Source organism: Phytophthora ramorum, assembly GCF_020800215.1.
Source record: "Phytophthora ramorum isolate Pr-102 chromosome Unknown Phyram_PR-102_s0019, whole genome shotgun sequence".
In the NCBI taxonomy this organism is placed as follows: Eukaryota; Oomycota; class Peronosporomycetes; order Peronosporales; family Peronosporaceae; genus Phytophthora; species Phytophthora ramorum.
The window spans coordinates 297,446-319,355 of record NW_027150665.1 but is presented as its reverse complement, the minus strand read 5'-3'; the positions used below and the strand labels follow the sequence as shown (position 1 = coordinate 319,355).

General features: G+C 55.8%; 3 protein-coding genes across 3 annotated transcripts; 2 read left to right on the top strand and 1 right to left on the bottom strand.

Annotated features, from left to right (window-relative positions):
- Positions 1 to 6,122: 6,122 nt before the first annotated feature.
- KRP23_13822 (uncharacterized protein) lies at positions 6,123 to 6,542 on the top strand (the record flags this gene model as incomplete). Its single annotated transcript, XM_067884581.1, has 1 exon — positions 6,123 to 6,542. The coding sequence occupies one exon, from the start codon at positions 6,123 to 6,125 to the stop codon at positions 6,540 to 6,542; it is 420 nt and encodes a 139-aa protein (XP_067737976.1).
- A 447-nt stretch (positions 6,543 to 6,989) lies between these two features.
- On the top strand, positions 6,990 to 8,042 carry KRP23_13821 (Uridine diphosphate glucose pyrophosphatase NUDT22; the record flags this gene model as incomplete). The annotated part of the gene is made up of 3 exons (XM_067884580.1): positions 6,990 to 7,683; positions 7,759 to 7,894; positions 7,961 to 8,042. The coding sequence occupies 3 exons, from the start codon at positions 6,990 to 6,992 to the stop codon at positions 8,040 to 8,042; spliced, it is 912 nt and encodes a 303-aa protein (XP_067737975.1).
- Positions 8,043 to 8,125: 83 nt separating this feature from the next.
- KRP23_13820 (Dynein beta chain, flagellar outer arm) lies at positions 8,126 to 21,856 on the bottom strand (the record flags this gene model as incomplete). The annotated part of the gene is made up of 3 exons (XM_067884579.1): positions 8,126 to 20,546; positions 20,602 to 21,648; positions 21,717 to 21,856. The coding sequence occupies 3 exons, from the start codon at positions 21,854 to 21,856 to the stop codon at positions 8,126 to 8,128; spliced, it is 13,608 nt and encodes a 4,535-aa protein (XP_067737974.1).
- Between the last annotated feature and the right edge of the window lie 54 nt (positions 21,857 to 21,910).

Below are 21,910 nucleotides of genomic sequence, written 5' to 3'. Positions count from 1 at the left end.
CGTACGCCAGACAGCAGAAGAGACTCGAGCGCTACTTCTCGGGGACGTACCAGTCTGGTGCTGCGATGCGTAAAGACTCAAGGTCTGTGCCTTCGTCGACAAGGTGCTGGTAAGCCGCGTGCCACTCACTCATGTCTAGGTCAGGCTTGAGAATCGCCTTCAACGGGGCGTACAGTTCATTCATCTTGGACGTGTCCTTGGCAACCAACCCGCACAGCGTAAAAGCCTTGTTGACACTAGCCCCAGTTTTCGTGGCAACCCAGTCAAGGGTCCACTGCGCTACCTTGGCGTAGCGTGGCACCTTGGGAATTCCCGTCTTGGTCTGCAGACTGGGACCCCGTAGTGCAGTGCCGATGTAGTCGTCGTACTTGAAGCGGTAGAACTCCTGATAGCTGCGATTGATAGTGGCTGCATCAGATTCGTGAGGTTGGGCGGGACGAGCAGCACAAAAATGTTGTAGCGCTCCAGCCTCTTTAAGTCGACCAGCTTCACGTGGCATCTGTACGAGTCAATCACGTAGAGTACGGGCTCGCGGTACAGCTGCGTCTCGTTCCTTGCGCAGATGACGCTTTCAGCGTGAGTCAGCAGTAGATCCTCGCTCCACATACCGGTCCTGTTGACATCAACCAAGACTCCGGGAGGACACTTGGACGTATTTTTGAGTTTGGAAAACAGGAGGTGGGGTCTCAAAAACTTGCCATCACCTGTGATGGCGAACGTCGCCGTAAAGCGTTTGTGGCTCGATCCACCTTTTCGTAGGAGCACGTCACGAGATCCTCGGGTCGTGATGGTCGACTTCGGCTCAGCCTCGAAGTACCGCGGTACTTGGTCCATATTTATGATGTTCTTGGACTCGATGCCGTGCTTGGCGATCAGGTGCTGGACACGCTGGATGAAGCTTCGGCCGACTTCGGAGGCATCCGCTGGAAGCGACCGCGTCGACGTCTGTCGACGAGACACTGGTCCTTGAACCTTGCCAACCAGCCCGGTGAAGCCTCGAAGCTGGTGGCATCGGCGCCATGGAGCTCCCGGTAGATGTTAGCAGCTTGAAGGCGGATGTAGGAGTCTTTCACCCGGAGGCCCTTGCTGTTACGATAGAAGACCTACGCGTACAGCTTTTCCTCCAGGGCGCTGTGAACGGGTCTTCTTCCGCCGCCAGTGAGTCGACGTGAGGTCCGGGTTGCAACTTAACGATCACGAGAAGCAGACATCAGCTTCTCCCTGATCGACCACCATCCTCGAATGTTGCTCGGTGAGATCCCGTACTTAACGCCAAGGGCGTGGAACCCACTACCTTGAACGTGTGGCTCGTACTCAGCCAGTATGGTGAGCTTTTCGGTGATACTGTTGCTGCGGCGGCTTGCAAACTATTGTGGTTGAGGTCTTGCTGTTGGTAAGACTCCTAAATGAAACTGAGTCCTTGCCGACACACAGGAGAGCTGACTTCTTTACGTGGTTGGCCATTGGATGACTTTGGCACTCAGTTGCTAAAGAGTCGAAGCACTGGCTGTCAGCTCACCGAGCAAACCCTTATCGCGGAGAGTGTCCTTATATTTGGCTATGCGTAGTGATCGAGGATTTCAGGTCCAGATTTTCGCTATCATTTTTTTATTAGTGAGCTTATGCACTCTATGTGGGATAAGACGGTAGGGATTCACCCATAGTATGCATTACGAAAATCAAATGACCAATTGTCCGGAATTTACAGGATGCATGTGGTTCCACAATGATTAGATTAGGACGGGCGTCCGGAGAATTCCCAATAGTGACTTTTCGTGCTACATACAATCTTCTACATGTAACTGCTTCAGTGGTCAACCAAGAGGAATTCACAGGACGACGATCCTAAGCAACAATGGCTACCCAGCCCGACGGTTTGCTGCTACTGGAAGCAGAAGTCACAAATGCACGGGCGAGCACGATTTCCACAAATTCGCGTGCTTCTTACCTAGGATCTACGGTTCGGTTCCTGCAATGGAAGCTTCAAAACAAGTGAGCACTAGTGGTGGAGAGCTTTGCAAATTCTCTCCTTTACGATGATGATGGAGTAGCAGACAAAAACTCGATCATGTCTGCTTTATCTTCCGCACCGTCCAACCCTCCCATCAAATTTGATAGAATAACAGCACGCGATTTCCTCACGTGGTTTTTTTCAATGAAGAAGAAGAACGGCGACTTTCATAGTTTTTCTACGTATGCAGGACATCGCTCGGCCTTCTTCAACCTTTTCCAAGACTACCACCGTGTTATGTCGTCTAGGCTTGAGCGTGCAATGAGCTCTCATTTCAAAGGACGTCAGCGCCAAGTTGCAGCGGCTACAAGCCAGGGCCACGGCCAGATCAAAGTGGGAAAAGATCCGATGTCGTTTGGGCTATACAAGCAAGTTGCCTTGGCAATGCTACAGAGTACTTCGCGCGATATGATCTTCGCACGGACCTTTATGATTCTATCGTGGAATTTAATGTCTAGGGCGGCGAATACTGTATCGATTTGCTATGGGCACTTGGAGTGGCGTGATGATGCGCTGTGTGTATATTTCGCACATATGAAGAATGACCAGCGTGGAACACGACCGCGGGATCCACGCCACGTGTACGCATATCCGATTTCTCCTGAAATCTGTCCTATTATAGCTCTTGGTAAGTGATAAACCTTTCATGGTATTGTTTCTTTGCAATAACTTTTTATTTGTTTTGAAAACAGGAATCTATTGGGCTACGTATGGGTTTGATACCAATGATGTTCACCTTTTCCCAGGCAATGATGAATACGAGCGGTTTAGAAGAGTTCTTAGCAGAATCTTGAAAGGTTCCGAAGTCGGTCCAGAGCTAGTGCGTCGTGGAATTACAGCCGATGACATTGGAACACATTCGATGCGCAAAGGAGCGTCAACGTACTACTCATCGGGGTCGACGGCTTGTCCCCCATCCGAAGCAGTCCATCTTCGCGCTGGGTGGTCGATGGGAGGCGTTCAAGACCACTATCTCCGCCACGATGCAGCTGGTGATATGTTCGTGGGTCGTACAGTTAGCGGCCTTCCTATTCTACAACCTGAATTTGCAGTTCTACCTCCTCGCTTCCCTACCAGCGAAGAAGAAGTGCAAAGAGCAAAAGAAATTTCCTTCCTAGGTTTGCCCCAAAGCGTTGAATTCGTGGCTGAATTTGCTTTAGCCTCGCTAATTTACCAAGTTGAATTTCTCCGCCAAATTTTATCGGATGGTTATTCTCTGTTCCAGTCTCCACTATTTGCCGATGCCGAGTTGATAGCCCGACTACGATCTCGTGTGGAAAGTGACTGTAACAACAATGAATTGCAGCCGACTGGGGTGCCACCACACGTTAAAGTTCTAGGTGAGCTTCAATCTGTACGCAGTGAGCTAAAGGAAGCAGTAGAATTGCGGAGAGCAGACATGCAACAGCTTACGGAGGCGCAAAATGTGATGTATGATCGACTAATGTCCGGTGTTACAGCCATTATGGAGAAAAGAGCTATTTAAACTGGGGTTCCAACTTGTGACTCAATCAATTATGAAGCGCCTAGAAGATGAGGGGGTGCTACAGCTCCTTCGCCCACGCGATGGGTCTGGGATTGATGGTCATAAAAGTCTAGATGCTGAAACCAACAATGGTGCTGTTGAGGAGATCGTGGCTGACCAATCTCCAGCCTACCCAATTCATAATTGGAGTGGCGCTATGCACCTCTTCCCGGAGGGGGTACGGCTTTCAACTGGGACCCCTGAGCAGGTATGGATGCATTGGTGCTGTGGCAATTCAGTTCAAAAACTGCCACCATTCCGCATGATGCTCCCTATGGACTTGAGTAGTGGAAATCTACGCAAAAGACTCAGCGATCTCATATTTCTGATGTCTAAAATTGAGCGAGCAGCGAAAGCGCTCTATCTCTCGATAACAAATCTGTCTCCTTCTGAGGCTGCGGCCGTCTTCTAACAGTGTAAATCCGCGGTTGAGCTTCCTGCTGAGACAGAGAAAAACAGAAAACGCCGTCGCGGACAGCTTGTTTGGCCATCTGTAGCAACGATCCTGCGACAGAAGAAACCTAGACGTAGTAGCGAAGGCAGTGTGAGTACACATTAACGAGTAGCCATCTTCAAATGCAATTAATACGTACGGCATCATCTAGAGTTGAAATTGGTCTTCTCTTTGCAATCCATGCGTCCACCAACGTGGTGTGCTCCATCACGTTGGATGCCTGTCGACGTAAGAGTCCTCGAGAGGCTCGACCACAATGCACTTTTGCGCTCAGTGATAACGCAATAATACTAGCCTTTGTTCCCGGCGTGGGTTGCGCCATCTCAACGGTGGCGTCTTCAGGAACCGTGAAGAGACCGAAGATCGCCACAACAGCGCCCAAGCTGCATTCGTCGAGCCCCACACGTAGATTATGGCCTGCTACCGCGTCCCACGCGCGCTCAGCCGCTGGTCGCTGGATACCGTGGGCTCCTGCGTCTTGAAGATCGAAGAGACTTTCTCGCATCCCGCGTCGTATCTGCACAGGATCCAGTGGTGAAGATCTACGTGCTGGCAACTAGCTCTAGCGTAGGTTGCTGTCGGCCTGCGTTCAGTATGTGCTCAATGCATCGCGGTCCTCCCAGATATTATACTATCCTGTGACAATTGATCGTCCTAAAAATTCCAACCGCCGTCCTGTAAATTCCGCCCACCAGTAAATGACCAAATGAGCATCAAGGACCTAGGATCTTGCAAAGTAAATTGACGAGGAGTTGTACAGACAACGATGAGTATCTAGGGCTACTCGAGGGCTGCGAGATCACGGCAGCGGCGCAGTAGCGCTTGGCGTTTCAATTTGACCACGAAATCTGGCCCAAAGAGAAACTTTATTTAAAAAATATCATGCTCTCCTTTGAGGAGACTAACGCTCCTCAATATATTCTGGCGAAATTTGTCCCTGAAAACATCGTGGCGGCTTATCAACCAGTCTTCAGGATCATCATAAAGCCCACTGCACTTTGTCAATGATAAAGCGAATCACACCTCACGAACGGTATTCTATTTTAGCGCACGGTACATGTACCTCAAATAGGTCCTAACAGGGAACTCTAATACTTTACCGTATACTATTCGGCATTCTACGGATGTTAAGCTAAGAAGGTCGAGGGTCCACTAGTTGTTGAGTAGTTTGGGTCAATAAAGACACAACGTGCACAGCGGGCTTCCGAGGAGCTATTGTATAAATACACGCCATTTGAAACGTTTGGCGACGACCGGATCGTCGCAAACAAAATGAAGAAAAATTGAATGATTTAGTTTTTGTATCAACCACCGCAGCAGCTACCACTGCATCATGCTGCCGGCACGATGGTAGACCAACCTCAACCAATACAGTGGCAATCTGGAGGTACCGGAGGTTCGGCACAGATAACACCAAGCAGGTGTCCATCTGTACGCATACGCACAACTGTTCCAGGATTAAACTTGGGGGAAAAGTTGTTACCCTGCTTCAAGCAAGGTAGGGGGGGCGTGGATATGACCAAGCAGAGGGTCCTTGCCATGCTTCGACAAGGTATACCTCATGCTCAGGCTCGTGCGGTATTTGGCGTAGGAGGTTCCATGATTGTAAGACTGAAGACTATGCTAAAGAATAGAGTTGTCACTTTTCACACTCGCCGCGGCCCGACAGGAGGGGCGACTTGGGAGCTGCAAAGCGAATTGTAGAATGAACTATGAATGGAGACGGCCGGGTTGTGGACTGCTCCGAGACCGTAGTGCTTCACTACTGTGAGGATGGAACGCATAGTTAACTCAAACGCATAATCGATAGCCGACGAGAATATACAAAAGAGGTGCTCCGCCCATTATAGTCCAAGGTTAAGATTTGCTGTATGACCCTGTGTTATTAAACTAGCAACACACTACATGTATAGTGTCGTGGGCACTACATGTAGGGGTACAGTAGTTGATTATTCAGCGATTACTCTCGATTATGCGTTTGAATTAACTATGAGTTCCATCATCACAGTAGTGAAGCACTACGGTCTCGGAGCAGTCCACAACCCGGCCGTCTCCATTCGTAGTTCATTCTACAATTCGCTCCGCAGCGTCCAAGTCTTCCCCCCAGCAAGTTCTCCTTTACTCTAAGAATCATGCGCCTCCCCTTCGCCCTACTCGTGGCTGCTGTTGCCACCCTCTTCGCCAGCGGCGATGCGCTCTCTGCGAACGCGAAGTCTGACCTGACCACTCTGACCATGACGTCGTCCAAGAAGATTCAGTCGTTCGCGGCAGGGCAAAGCGACGGCAAAAGGTTCTTGCGGAGCCGCAGAGATGTGGACGAGGACATTGACTTCGACGGCGAAGAGAGGGGCATCAAGACCAGCCCAATCGTAAGCGAGATGCTGTCGGACAGTGCTTACAAGAAGGAGATTTTCAAGAATTGGCTAAAGCACAATGTCTCCTCATTTACAGCCCGCGACTATATGAAACTGGACGACAATTGGACGAAGGAAGTCCATAACCTCTACAACGAGTACGCTCGCCTTCACAAGGCTTCTGGTCAGTATCCGTAATTGGCCCGGCCTCCCATCCTGAAGATTGTCGGAGCGCTGACGTCGTCGCCAGTCTGTCAAGGCGCTGCTTAGATTCTGCTATCGAACAACCATGGCTCAATTCTCGGCCAAATAAAGAGAGGCGTGAGGAGGGCGAATGTCGGGTGTGTTTGCTGCTACTTGTGCGAATATAGGCCATTTACAATGACAATTTGTCAATTCCGTCTACATTTGCCGAACCCATTCGAGTCTTTGGATTGGATGAAATATCCCATTACAAATTCAAGTCATTTGGTGAATCTCTTCTTGGCCAAACATCTTTTTGGGACGAAGTCCAATTTGTACTGACTTGGTACAGTATATCTGGAGCAGACTGGTACAGGATAAACTGCGCTCTCGCATCATGTACGCTACACCATATCCACCTTTTATTTCGTACAACTATTCCCGACTGAGTTCCACCTTCACATGCTGCTGCCGCTGCGGCGTCTCATGAACTTCTCGGTGCACAGTCTGGAGGCGCCTCTGGGTGCGGAACAGGTGTCGGTCTCGCTTTCCAGACGCTTCAACCGCCTTCCGCACCCGGACGCGCGCGTGGAGCAACTGAGGCGCGACGCCTGGGCGCAACTTAAGACGGAGACGCCTCGGGTCTTCAACGCTTCCAAGTTCCGGCTGCAGGCGCTGCACGAGCAACATAACCCTGCAAGGTTGCAACTGGACTTCGGACTCACCGACTACGCGTCGTACGTGGGCACGTGCTGCTCAGTACAGGCCGCACAGTTGCTGGGAGACGGCCTTAAGTTGCAGGACGACGCGTTCGCCTTCTTATCGCGTAAAGTGGGCGTGGCAGCGGCACTGGAGACGCGCGACGGGCACGTGGCGCTCATCCGGCGGAGCAATAGTGTTGGTCTGTACCAGCAGCTGCTGGACACGCCTGGAGGACACCCAGAGCCTGCACATATTCAGCTCACGGAGGACGTTCTGCGGACACTGGAGGATCAGGAGGACACCAGGAAACAGCTGGAGGACGCTGCGAGACGCGAGTTCTTTGTGTCCATCGCGAACGAGGTCCGTGAGGAGGTGAATGTAGCTCTGGAGCTACAGCAGCCGCCGAAGTTGCTCGGACTCGTGCTACAGTCTGCAGCCTGTACCCCTAGTTTCTGTGGGTTTTATTCATTTGAGGAAAGGAGGGTGATATGTTTTGTGCTGACTTTGGTTATTTTGGGTTATTTTTAAGCTTTCCATGTCAAGACCGAGTGCTCGGCGCAAGAGTTGAGGGATTTGTACCGCGCTGGGCCAGAAGACAAGTTCGAGTCGGTGGAGCTGCAGCTTTTGTCGGCTGAGAAGTTGCTGGAGGAAGGATCCACGATGCTGTAAGTGGGTTGCAACGGGTTTTATGTGCTAGATGGGGAGTTCATGTAGTGTTTTGTGGATGATAGGGACGAACTGCAGCTGACGCCGTCTGCCAAGGGGACGTTGGAGCTCTGGAGGCAGCACACACTCAAAGCGAGACAAGGGTAGAGATGATAGAATGCATTTGCTGCTTTGCTTGAGCAAGCACTTTACGGTTGTGTTGTGTTGCTTGATTGCTAACGACTGACTGACTAGACGATGTCCATGATGAGCGCGACGCCCGCGAGAACCCAGCGAGCAGGTGGCGACTTGGACTTGAGCTGCGCCGAGAAGACGTAGGTGGGTCCACGGAACTCCGTCTTGTAGCACGGACAGACGTACGACCCCTTGATGTCGAGTTTGTCGGAAGCCACCGCCTTGCAGTTGATGACGGGCATGGGGGAGAACATTTCCTTGGGGTGCGAGCGGTCCACCGTGTTGTTCTGCACGTCCCAGCGCGCACCCATGAGGTACAGGCCGTGAATGTAGGCTCCGTCGCGCGATGGAGCGTCCACTTCGCCGTTGCGGCGCTTGAGCACGTCTGTCTGGATCACGAGCTTGTCGAGCTCCCACTGGTTCTTCTGGGCCGTGACCTGCATGATTGCGGTCAGGAACGACTGCGGGTTGATCATGCCCGAGAGCCACGTGACGCGAGGGATGTCTGCCGGGTTTTGCGTCCATTCCTCCAGTTGCAGCAGTCGTGCTTCGAGGTTCGTGAGCCATGAGCCAAGTGGGCGCATGGACGGGAAAGCGAGCTTCTCCCACGACTTCGGTACACGATCCAGGAACAGCGACTCCTGCACGGCCTCCATGGCGTCCGACATGGTGAGTTCACCGGCAAACCCTAGCGACAATTCGTTCAGCGATCGGACAACCTCGGCTAGCAACCCGTTCATGGCCTCGCACTCCTGGATAAACACGTTCTGGTACGGCCCCATCTCTTCGAGGTTGCGCGAGATCTCGTCGCACTCGAACTTCTTCTCGCCGATGCGCGAGAGCACCATCTCTAGACCCTGCTTTGCCAGCTCGAGCGGACTCATGGTAGCGTCGCCTGCTGCGGCATCTCGTGGCTGCAGCTCCATCAACGTCCGGAACAGGTTCTCGGACTGCGTCGTACGGAAATCGATTTCTGCATTCGGGTGCAGTCCGAAGGCCAGCGGCGAGTCCGTCTTGAGCTCCGTCTCGATGTGCTCCAGGTACTTGTCATAGGACGAAGGTGCAAGACACATGAAGGACGGACCCTTTTCATCGCCGACAAAAGGGAACATCTCCATCTCGTCCAGCAGCTCGTCGCGCATGTAGAAGTCCAGGTACGTGTTGGCTAGCAGCCGATCGAAGTCGTTCACAATATGCCCGCCGTACATGATCTCACCGAAGATGTAGCGAAGATCGGCCCACGGGATCTTGCCGCCTGCTGAGCTTTCGAGGTAGTTCTGCAGACAGATAGCGGAGTCGCGCAGGTCGCCGAGCGAGAAGGGGTACATCATGTTGAAGCCCAGAGGGCCGTACATCTTGCGCTCCATGAGCACGGCGTGGAAGTGGCAGAGGCCGAACAAAATGGATTTGACCTTGCCTTCAGCCTCCTCGATGTACTCCTTGGCAAAGCTCACGAAGGCTCGCTTCAAGTTGGCCTTGAGACCGGACGGCGGCTCGTTTGTCAGCTTGATGCAGCGGTTGAGCACGCCGATGGGGATGGAGTTGGACGGGTCCGACGTCAGGAACAAGCGGAAGTTCTTGTGCGAACCTTCCAGGGCGAACTCGTCTAGCTTCTTCTCGAGCGCTAGCAACCAGCGTGGCATCAAGTGGATGTTGTTGAGGATGACCCAGTGGCCATTGCGGTGGGCAACCTCGAGGCGATCCATCGCGAACACATCCTGTCCTTGGCCCATTGACACGTTGTGGTAGCTCACGCCTCGCTCGAAGCCGTACTTGATACTGAGTTTGTCCACGCCAGCCACCACATCGGCACCCGGAGACAGGATGAAGTACAGCGGTGTCGTTGGCGTCGAATCCAGGTACGAGTTGTCCATGACCTGCAACGTGTTGAGTGCCGAGTCGCAGTCGCAGTAGTTGCTTCCGTTGGGCAGAACCTGCCGCACGAACTCGTTCACAGCCACCGTCATCCGATCCGGACGCAAACAGCGCACAACCAGAAGCTTCAGGAACGGCGTGCGATCGAGTCCGGCCCAATCCAGCGGCAGCTTCTCCGACTCGGGCGTCACGTGGTTGTACCATTCACGGAAGCGCGACGACGCCTCCTTGAGGTCCTGTGGCATCTTCTGGAACTCCTCGAGCTGCGCCAACATGTTGATGGCACTCCATTGAGCCGGTGGCAACCAGTCGATAGGGTTGGCTTCCTCTTCACCTCCACCTCCCGCCGCTTTCTTGGGTCCGCGCAGCAGGAACTGCATGTACGCTTCTTGCACTCGCACGTCGTCGCCCAGGATGCCACGACGCATGAGGTTGAACGTGAGCTGGGAGAGGAAAATGAGCTTGTGCGCTTCGAACAGGCCGCGAGCCACCCACGTGTAGATGGTGATCCGCAACGACTCACGCAAGTTGAGCACGCGCTCGCTCTGCTTGTCGCTCTGCTGGGCTCGGTCGATCGAGTTGTAGAAGAACGTGATGAACGAGTCCAGGCTGTATCGGTACATGTGGTCGATGGCGCTGAGCGTCGTGAGCAGGAAGTAGAGCATGGCGCCCTCCGCGGCAACAGGTCGGTACAGCTCGCGCGTGTTGTTGATGACAATCTCCGTCTCCTGGTTCTTCTTGACCGAGATGGAGATGTCCGTCGCCTTCTTCTTCGTCTCCTCCAGACTCTCGATAAGGGGGACGTCGCTCAGGATATCGTCGGGGGCGTTGGCGAGACGCTCCAGCAGTTGATCCTCGAGCTCCACGAGGTCGATCTTGAACTTCTGGAAGGCCAGCACCAGCTCCTGCTTTCGCGCTTCGAGCTCTGGCTGCTCCTTCTTGACCACCTTCTCCAGCAGTTGGTCCTCTAGACCACTCTCCGTGGCAATGAAGTTGATGAGCGTACACTGCGCCGCGATTTCAGGCTTGTAGTGCGGGTTCGACAGCTTCGTCTGCAAGTACATGAAGAAGTTGGGGTCGTACTGCACTTCCTCGCCGGCCAGTTTCAAGAAGAGGTTGGACCCCTTCTTGTACACGGCTCGCCCGAGCACCGGGTCCAGCGTGGCGTCAATCTCTTCCCCGATGTTCTCGATGATGAGGACGTGGCCATTCACGATAGCCGTCTCGGTCTTGCGCAGCCACTGGTTCTGACTCAACTGCAGCACCACAAGGCCGCGGTCCTTCTCCTTCTCGCGGAGCCACTTGATGCCTTGTAGCTGCGGATCGATCACCAGCGGCCAGCGTTTGCAGCTGGTGATGATGGCGCCGTTCTCAATCGAGATACGATCTGCAGGTAGGCCTTCGCTCATCATTTTGGCGTTCTTGCCCTCTGTCGTTAGCATCGACAGCGGATCGATGCCCTCCGTGATAGGGATCCCCTTGGCAACCAGGTCTGGGAACCAGGTCTGCTGCCACAGCTCCTTACGCACGGCCTGGTCGAAAGCGCCGATGTACGACACGAAGGCGGCGGCCAGCAGCGAGTTGCCAACCACCATGACACCCGAGTTCTTGAGCTGCTCGATCTCAATCCCCCAACGCTCGTTTTCACTCGCCAGGCCGTTCACGAGCTTGCCAGCTAGCAGCAACCGGTTCTCGCACGACTCCTTCATTTCCTCGACCTTGAGCTTCTCCTCCGTCGCTTGACGCAGAGTGTTCTCGAGCGCTTCAAGCCGCTTCTGCACTTCCGCGACCTGGCCCATTGCGCGCGCAAGCTGCTCCTCCGCCTCCTCTTTCTTCTTCCTGGAAGCCTCGAGCGAGTCCATGAGGGGCTTGACACGCACGTAGATGCGGTTGAACGTGTAGATGTTGACGACCCACGAGCAAATGTTGGCCGCAGCGGAGCTCTTGGACGCCATTTTCTCGGCGGTGAACTCGGGGTCTGCGATCAGGGGCTCGATCCGAGCGATGTCTGCCTCGGGGATATCCTCGCCCTTGAAGTCCTTGAGTGCGTCCAAGAAAGCACCAGCGTTGTTCATCATCTTCTTGGCGCGGTCCCATTTGTGGTTCTTGTACTCCTTCTCCACCAGGATGAGGCATGCCTTGGTGACATTCTCCACGCCTGCGGGCGGCTTGGGCAGACTCTTGAGCTCCGTGATAGCAGGCTTCGACAGGCAATCCACAGCCGCCGCAGCCGCATCCATCGCCGGTTTGGCCTGCCTCAACTCCTTTTCGGCCTCGCCAGCCAGCTCTGCTGCCGCGGCACTAGCCGCTTCGGCCTTGAACTTTTCCTTGTTGGCATTCTCCTGCTGCACCTCAGCGCCTGCCTTTTCGCGGCCCATTTGCTCGAGCAGTTGGTCGGTGGACGCCTGCTTCTCCGCGACCTTGACCATCGTGTGCTTCAGATCCACCTGCAGCTCGGCCACATCGGCCGACGTCTTGCGCAGCGTGGAGAGTCCATCGTCCAGGCGAGAGATTTGGCGCTGGATGTCCTCCTTCCGCTGCTTGAGCAGGATCTCGTAGAAGCTGATGAGCTCCAGGAAGCTCTTGGGCGTCACGTAGTTATACCTGCGCTGCGTCTCGAAGTAGTTCTTGCTCATGTCCGTCACGGAAATGTGCACGTCGGCCATGTGGTTCGCGAGGCTGCGCTGGAGTGGGGCGTCTCCGATGTCCTCGAACTTCTCCAGGAAGCTGGAAGCAACACGCACCAGCGCATCGCGAGGCCACGGGTGGAACCAGTCGATGACGGTGCAGTTCACTAGACCCGGGAAACGACGAGCACGCACTCGGAACACGGCGCCCACCGGAGAGAAGCACATGATCACGCGGAAGTTGAGTCGAATACGCAGCAACAAGAAGTCCATGAGTGCGTCCATCGCGTCGGGGACACCATTGGCCTTGGCTTCGCTTCGCAGCGCACCCAGCAGCCCATCGAGATCCTCTTTCGGGAAGAGATCTGGGATCCAGCCGGACGAAAGCATGTCGTTGATGTACACGAGGAACCGCTCGTTCACAATCTGCGAGTCGGTGATCAGGAACACGAGCGGCAAGCCCTGCACACCTGCGATCTTGAACATCTCGGCCAGATTCTCCTTCAGGTCCTCAATACGGAAGTTGGACGTGACCGACAGCTGACGTACATCAAAGCCGCAGATGTGCGACGCCAGACGCGACAGAGACTGCTTGCCGCTTCCGCCGACACCGATGAGCATCGCGTTGCCTCCTGGGTTCCCGATGATGCGGCAGATGCGCGTCACGTGCTCCATGGCGTTGTCGAAGAGCTCCAAGTTCATCATGGAGTACTTGGAGTTGTAGTCATCGAGCTGCTCGACCAGCACCTTGTTGAGTGCCTTCATGGAGGACACTGGCATGTACACGCTGTCCGCACCGGCCACTGCAGTTGCGAACGTCGTGAAGATGTTCACAGGCACGGGGGCGTTGTCTTCGGAGCCTGGTGGCGGTGGGGGCTGGTCATTGAAAAGCGCCACCTGGTCCAAGTCCGGCAGCAGCTTCTTGGTCACCTCGCGGATCCGGTCACCGAACTTGGCGATGTCCTCGTCGTTGATGAGGCGGTCGCAGAAGACTCGCGTGGATTCGTGCACCCACAGCCGCGTGAACGAGTACCCCGTAGGGAAGAACTCGCCCTTGGAACGCGTGAGGCCCTGGAAAATATTCGACAACTCGCGCATGTTCCAGTTGTAGACGAACTTGGTGGCACTCGGGAGGAACCTGTTGACCATTTCCTCGTGCAGCAGGATCGACACGTTGACAATGTGCTCGCACACGGTCATCACTTGCGAGGCAAAGCCGGCATTCTGCATGTGGCCCCTCAAGATCGAGTTGTAAATGGTCTTGAGGTCCTCGCGGCCAGGCATCATGCATGCGAAGAGCGCGTAGTGCCGCTGCAGGCGCTCGTCGATGATAAAGGAGCCCGCCGTGGGGTTCATAGCCGACAGGTACTGGACGTCCACGATCTCCTTCCGGAAGCCCAAGTCGATACGGTCGAAGAAGGTCCTGTAGTCCATGTGCTGCCGCAGCAGAGCCAACGAGTTCTGAGTGCCGTACGTCTCAATGTACGGCAGGTTCAAGTCGTCGATGAAGTAGATGAGCTTCTTCGTGGCCGGCGGGCCGAACATGCGACCCGAGCGCTTGTCAATGACCGACTCGAGCTGCTGCTGCAGCTTGGCCGAGTCCGTGTAGTAGTTCATGTTGATAGTCGAGAAGAGCATGTCGTCGTCGAGCTCACGCAGGAAGTTCTTGAGGATTGTGGTTTTCCCCGTGCCGCTGCCCCCCACAAGCATTGCCGGCCGCTGACGCGCCACGAGCGTCTCCACCAGGAAGCGAATCCGCACCGAGTCATTCGTGCTGATCACAATCGAGTTGAACGGCGTGTCGGCCGGACCATTGCCGATGGAGCCGGGTGCGTACTTTGGCACCTTGGTGCTCCAGCTCTCGAACTCTCCTGACTCGAGGTTGTAGAAGTAGTCGAAGCACAGACCCTCCTTCGGGTACTTGATGTTGGTGAACGTAGAGCACCAGAGCTCGTGGAAGTTCTTGCGGTAGTCAATACTCTTGTCAACGATGAGCGGCCCTCCGAAGGCCCACGTCGCGCAGAAGACAAAGATCGACTCGATCACCTCCGGGTTCTTCTTCTCCGTTGGGATGTTGCCCAGAAGCCCCTCAAGCAGGTAGCAAATTGTCGACACCTGGTTGATAAGACGCACCGGAGCCACCTGCTTGTAGCCCTTGCGCATCAGGTCGTAGATCGGGTCCACGTACTTGTCAAAGAGGCCTGGCAGATACGTCCGTTCGACTTCTTCCTCGCGCTTCGCCACCCACGACTCCATGAATGGACGCCAGCCGATATCAATCTCATTGATGAACAGGATACCCGCTCGAGAGACCGTAGCGGGCGTGGCATTCTTCAGCGAATTGATCTCGAAGACCATCCGCATGGCACTACTCAGCGGGATCCGCTCGTTCGACACGAGCGTAAGCACCTTGTTGTCGTCCATGACCGTGTTCATGGACTCTATCCACACTGCGTCGATATCGCCGTCGAGCACCACCCACTTGTACGATTGGCTTTCGTAGAAGCCCTGCTCGGAGTAGTTCTTGGCCATACCACGCATGATAATGGACAGCACGCCGTCTTTCCAGTCTTTCGAGAGCGTCATGTAACCATAGAGCTCGTCGGACGTCACGGCCTTGGGGTTGAGCGTCTCGTACACGCAGATCTTCTTCTCCTTGCCGAGGTTCCAGCACTTGGCAAGAGCCTGCCACGTCGTCGTCTTTGCGCAGCCAGCAGGGCCCAGCAGCATGACCGAGTGGCGCACATCGATAAGCTCCTGCAGCTGGCAGATCTTGAGGATGAAGGAGTCGTCAGGCTGCAGGTTGTTGGCTTTGCACACGGCCACCGCCTTCTCTCTCAGCTCAACGTTGACCTTGGGGGCCACCTCAACGCCAATGAATAGATCGTTGATGAGCCGGAGGAAGATCGGCGTGTCGTGGTGAGGGATCTTGGGCGTGTTGAAGTCACGCAGTGCACGCATGAGCACCTTATCCTCCTCGACGTCCGGCTCCGCACGCTTCAGAATGCCAGCGACACGAAGCACCGACTTGACAGCACGGAGACCCCAGTCGTAGTGGAACTGCTTGGAGAGCAGCTCGCCACTGAGCTCGTACAGCGTCACGAACTTGATGGCCAGAGTGCGTGCCTGCTGGAATCCTTCGGACATGAGCATGTTCTCGCAGATGGGCTTCAAGTCGGGTCGGATCATAGCGCACGATCGGAAGAGCACCTTGAGGTTTTCAGGCAGCTCCGTTCGCCCAGCGTAGCCAGGGTTCATCGTGATGAAGAAGCCGCACGTCGGAATGAGCGTGATCCGGTCCGAGGCTCCCATGAACTCAAACTCGCCCACGACCACGGGCGGCGTGCCGGCCGGCAGCGTCTGGTACTTTGCCTCTCGGTTGGCGGGGATAGCATTAAACACGATAGCGTCCTGGATGCACTTGACCTGGGTAGCCACCACACTGAGCACTTCGATGTTGATGCGGTTGAACTCGTCGAAGCAGCCCCAAGTGCCAGTCTGGCACAGGCCGCGGAAGATGTCTGCCATGGTCTGGTAGTTCATCTGGTCCGAGCAGTTGAACACGTAGCAGCACAAGGCCATGGCACGCGCCAAATCTTTCGTCGTCTCGGTTTTGCCAGTACCCGCAGGCCCAGCAGGAGCGCCGCCCAAGAACAGCCTCAGCGCCATGGTCAGCGTGATGTAGCATCGATCTGTTAGAGGCGTGATCACAAGACGACCGGTGTTGCCAATCCATTCGTACGAGTACTTGGACCGGAAGTCGGTAATTCGGATGTCCACGTCGTAGTTCTCCTGGCGCCAGATGAAGCGGAGCTGCTGCTGCCACATGAAACTGAGCGGGCCTTCCACCTTCTCGTCGACCAGCTTTTTCACCACGTCGCGCGAGTGCACGTCAAGTGTAATGAGGGCGATGATTTTGCAGCGATCGGGGCTAGAAAGGTTGCCTAGCACGAGGTTAATCAACTGCTCCAGGCGCTGGTTGCACACGGTCAGGTATCTCTTGACCGAGTCTTCCTGGCCGTTCTCAAACTCTTCCAGAGCCATCTCCGTCTCCTCGGTCCAGTAAATCTGCGTCGAGTTGAGCACAACTTGGGCTGGGTAGTCAAACAGCCACTGGTGGCGAGGCTTCTCCACGTCCCAGTTGGCCGCCGTCTCGATCGAGTCGTGCATCTCCTTGCGGAGACAGAACCTCATGGCCTCCGTCAGCTCGTTCAGCCAGCTCTCGACTGCGCCCGCCATGACGAATATCGTGGGCAGTCGGACGGACTCGCCGTCCTTGGCCACCATCGTGTGCGCCGTGTTCGGCGAGTCGTCCTCAAAGACGAGGTCGCACAAGGAGTCGTAGCAGTCTCCGAGAAACGGCATGATCTTCTTCGGGTTGTTGCCGTTCGACAGGATCTCCAGCAGCGCCACGTTCGACACGAAGTAGAACCGAGGGAAGATCTTCTTCTTCTTGTCCAGGTACTCGTTCAGCGACTTCTGGCACTTCTCCAGCATCGCAGTCATCTCCTTGAGCGACTCGAGGCGGTTGTCGACGGAGCAAGCCAGCACCGCATTGGGCTCCATCACGGCGTTCTTCATCAGGTCCTTGAAGTTCGAGTCGATGGACTCGAACGTCCGCGTGTCGTCCGGAAGCTGGTTGCGGATATCGGGCGAGCTCAAGAAGATACTCTCGAGCGAAGCCCACTGCTTGGACACCGACACCCACTCCTTCAGCACCTCCTCCACGTGGCCCAGCGTTTTCTGGGACGCTAGCACGCGGTCTTTGAAGAACTCGACGAATTTGCCCATGCCGATCATGGTCTGCAGCTCGAGCTGGTTGCTTTCCAGCGACTCCACCACTTCTTCCGACGGCTTGACCACGAACGTGCCCGAATCCTTGTGCGGCACGTACTCGAGTGTCAGCCGCTGCCACAATTCCTCGATCATCTTGAGCTTCTTCTCGATCTTCTGTTCCTTGTTGGCTGTCTCCACGATCTCGCCCACGTCGTCCACGTGCAGGTGGAGGTTGAGCTTCAGCAGGTCCGCCAAGCTGAACTTGGGGTCTTTCGGCTCGATCGCCTTAACATGGCAGATGGTAGACAGCGCCTTCCAGTGCCTGTCTTGCATAGCCTCCGAGTGGAGGTCATTGATCAGCGGGAGCACCGTCGACATGTTCTTCACGAGCTGCTCCGTGTCCTTGTAGACTTGCCACCCCTTGATCATTTGGTGCTCGGTCGCCTCCATCTTCAGCTGCTTCATGAAGGCGCGCGTGTAGCCTTCGAAGGTGTCCGTCTGGATGCTGGTCCACAGCGTGCTCTTCCAGTCATCAAACGTGGCCAGCACCAGGTCCTTCAGGTCCCAACACTTCTTCAGCTGCTGCAACTCGTACAGGGTGTCGGTTGTCTCCTGGTACTTGGACACTTGGAGCTCAAACAGTTCCTCGAGCTCGTTGAACTCCCGAGCCATTTGCATCTTCTTGTGCAGGGCCGAGGCAAAGCTGTTCATCTGCGCGTAGGCATCGTTTGGCGTGCCCTGGAAGCTGAACGGAGCCGTGGTTCGGAACTCGTTGCGGAACTTGCGCATGTCCAGGAAGAACGACTCGAGCTCTTCCTTGATGGACTCGACCTCGGCCATTTGCAGCGGCATGATCTCCTCCTTCTTCTTGAACGTCTTGTTCACAATGGCCTCCCACTGCATCGGAGCAGCCTCCAGGTAATCCTGCACTGCGTGGTCGCCAATCTTCGTATCCTCCACGTTGATGCCGTGCAGCTTTAGCAGATGAACAGCTTCTCGCAACGGGTCGAAGAGCGCGTTCGTGGCGTCCATTTGCTTGCGAACATCGCGAATGTGCGTCATGACTCGCTTCAGCGCGTCCTTGTTCTTGTCGGCGACTTGCTCCTCCAGCCCTTTGATAACAGTCTCCATGAACTCGTGCAGTCCGGAGAGTTTGTTCACCACGTGCTGGTGCAGATACGTCGTGTACTGGTAGACCCACTTGCTTACCCACGTGAGCATGGCTGTCTTAATGGGCTGTGAGTTCACGCGTAGCCACCCGATGTCTGTAGGCGTCGTCAGGTTCTCTATCTCGCTCGCCACTTGCTCGTACTTCGTGATCTCCGTGTTGAACTTCTCCAGGTTGAGCATGTCTGCGCCACCGTTAGCGCCTGGTACTGTGGCCGTGGCTAGGAAGGTCTGGAAGTGAGCCGCCATGTCCGCCTCCCACAGGTATCCGTATCCGTCGTACTTGCGCTTGAAAGTTACCAGCATCGCCTCGTTCTCCTCCTCGTACTCGCTGATGGTCGCAAGCATCATGGAGATCGTCATGTCTGAGTGCATCTCCTTGAGGTACGACCCTCCTCCATCGGAGTCGAGGCGCTTGACGGCGGTCGCCACGTTAAAGAACGAGTTGATCCACATCTGAATCGTGTCGCTCAGTCCTTTGCCGTGGTTCTCGCCTATGCTGGGGTTGAACTGCACCCGATTCGCGATCAGATCTAGCTTGATCTCCAGCATTGGCAGGCGGTTCTGATGGTCTTTGGTCGACTTGGGGCCTCCTTCCCGAGGCGGAGGTGCTTCACTAACGCCTCCGTCCTTCCCTCCGGACGGGTCGAGCTGCTTTGCTAAGAACTCCAACGACGAGCAGATGACGCGCGCCACGCCGTTGACAACAATGTTATTGACGTAGTCGACGTAGGCCTTCCACTGCGCGCTGTTGACCCCGACGATCCCCGTGTTGGACTGCTTCAGCCGCCGGTGGATTTCTGTGGCGCCCTCGCGAATCTTCAGTGTCCGCTGCACAATGTAGCTCTTGTGTTGGCGTTCGTGCTCCGCCACAGCCACCGGCTTCGCCTGGCGCTCCAGCAGCGGCGAGTTCCACGCGCCAAGCGTTTCCTGGATCGTGTTGAGGTTGTCCTTGAGGTTGATCACGATCTCGTTCGCACCTTCCACCGCCTTGCGGCACTCGTCAATGAACGTGTCGATGCCTGCGCTCTTCCAGTTGAGCTCTTCGATGCCTCGTCCAGCGCATGCGTCGATGTTCTGGATGTGCCGGCGCACCAGCGGCTCTTCCAGCGGGTGGATGCCTTCGATCATGGCGTTGTAGGGCTCGACGATGTACATGAGCTCGCCGCGGTACTTGCGGAAGGTCTCCTCTTTGGTCGAGATCTGGAGCGCTGACTGCGGCACGTCGATGCTGAGCAGCCTCAGGTACTTGATCTCCCGCAGCAGCTTCTCGAGTGCAGGGTCGAAGTTGACGCGGAGGCAGCGAGTCTGCGGGTGGCGCAGCAACAGCGGCAGCTTGAGCTTCGCCTGCGAAGACGCCTCCACATCGCGACTCCACTCCTCCACCTTTTGGTTCTCGTACTCTTGCAGCGACGCCATGATGGTGCCGTAGACCTTGTAGACCTCTTTGGCCTCCTCTCGCTCCATCACGTTCTGGTTGAGCTCGCGCAGCTTCTTCATCGGGTGCTCGATGCGCTCCACGAGTCCACGGCACCACGTGAGTGCACCAGCCACTGGCGGCAAGTTCCAGCTGATGGGAGGAGCATCGCGGCAGTGCAGGAACAGCTCCTGCACGAGCTTCAGGTCGTGTCCGTAGCTCTGAACCAGCGCGACGTGCTTCTTCTCCAGCTCGTCCTGGATGATCGGGCGGTTGAGAAGACCCTCGAACGAGTCGAGCAGCTTAAACCGCCCGAAGATGGTGGAGCAGTCGTCAAAGCCCTGCGTCAGCACAGACCCTAGCCGTCGCTCGAGCTCCTTGATCTTGCACCGGAAGTCGTAGAAGTTGTCGTCGAACTTGGACGCGCCCACGTCCATGATGTCGAGTGACACGCCCTTGAACGTGTTGACGGCCTCTGTGAAGTCTGCGTGGATCTGCTGGACGCTCAGCGTCAGCGTCTTGCCTTTGGTGCCGCCCACCTCGATCTTGGACAGCTTGCTGAACTGCACAATGGTCTGCGTGAGGTCGAGGATGTCATGGCAGCGCTCCAGGAAGCTGTCAAGGCGCACGAAGAGCGCGTTGCCCTGGATACGCCACGGGTTCGACGGACACTCGGCGTTGGCGGTGGCTTTGTAGTCGAAGTAGGTGCTCTTGAAGGCCGAGCACACCTGCAGCGTGGTCTTGAGCTGCTCGACGGCCTTGGCCCGCTTCGTCCTGGTCGATGAGAGCAAAGATGAGCTCGCCACTCAAGTACTTGCGCGCCTGGTTGATGAGGGAGTTGCAGATCTCCCGCATGAGGACGACGAGGCGCGCAGGCGTGTTGTAGTGCTTGGAGTTCTTCCAGATGAGCAGGATAATGTGCAGCATGGGCTTGAAGAGCTCCGTGAGCGCGGGGAAGTCCTCGTCGTTGTTGAGTCGGATGAACCACTCCTCCAGCGTCCGCAGGTACTTCATGTTGTCGTTTGCCTCGATGCGCGCCGTGAAGACTTCCTTGCACAGCCGCGCGAACGTGGTGCAGTACGTGCTCTTGGAGCGGTCGAGCGCCGTCAGGATCTTGCGCACCTTCTTGGACTGCAACTGGTCGAAGATGGAGTTGAGGTTGGCCGCTTTGAGCTTCCAGAACTCGATCTCGGCGTCCGGCGTCGGGTGGAGCCCCTGCTTGAGCAAGTCTTCGGGGTCCTGCTTGAGCACGTTTTTAATCTGCTTGGTCCAGATGACGATGGAGCCCTCGAGCAGCGACACTTTGTTGCTCAGGTTGGTCGCGTTGCCGTCGATGGGAGGCAGCGGCAGACACGTCTCGCCCTTGGTGGCGCCGCTGATGATGGAGACCGAGGCCATGTACGAGTGGAACTTGTCCACCACCTCTTTCGAGGCCACTTCGCCCCAGCCTTCCTGGTTGGCGGCGTTGGAGAAGAGCGGCAGGTAGACCTCGGACACCATCCTCTCCAGGTACTCGACACTGCTCGGGGTGAGCTCGTTCACCATGATGTCGCTGAGGACGTTCTTGGACGTGATGGCCGTCTTGTGGAACTTGGTGAAGCACACGGTCTTGCCTCGAGGGAGCGCGCCGGGCATCTTGATGGACGCGATGACGTTGTCTCCCGAGAAGGCGAGCATGGTCACGTCTTCGTTGTCCAGGAACTCCTTGACGCAATTCCTGTGCGTACGAGAGCAGCGTCAGTGAGCAAGGACGGAAACCTACGGAGTCTCACGGTCGTGACGTACTCGTTCGGCTCGGTCGCGTACTTGGCTGTGAACTTCGGGCCAACGAGCGCCGGGAAGGCGGACGCGACCCGCTGCTCGATGTACTTGAGCGGGTTCACCTCATTCTTGGCCGACGCGCGCTCGCCGTCTTCGCCGCCCATCGCTGCAGTCGGTAGCCCAACGTCTGCCGGGCGCGTCTGCGAATGAACAAAGTG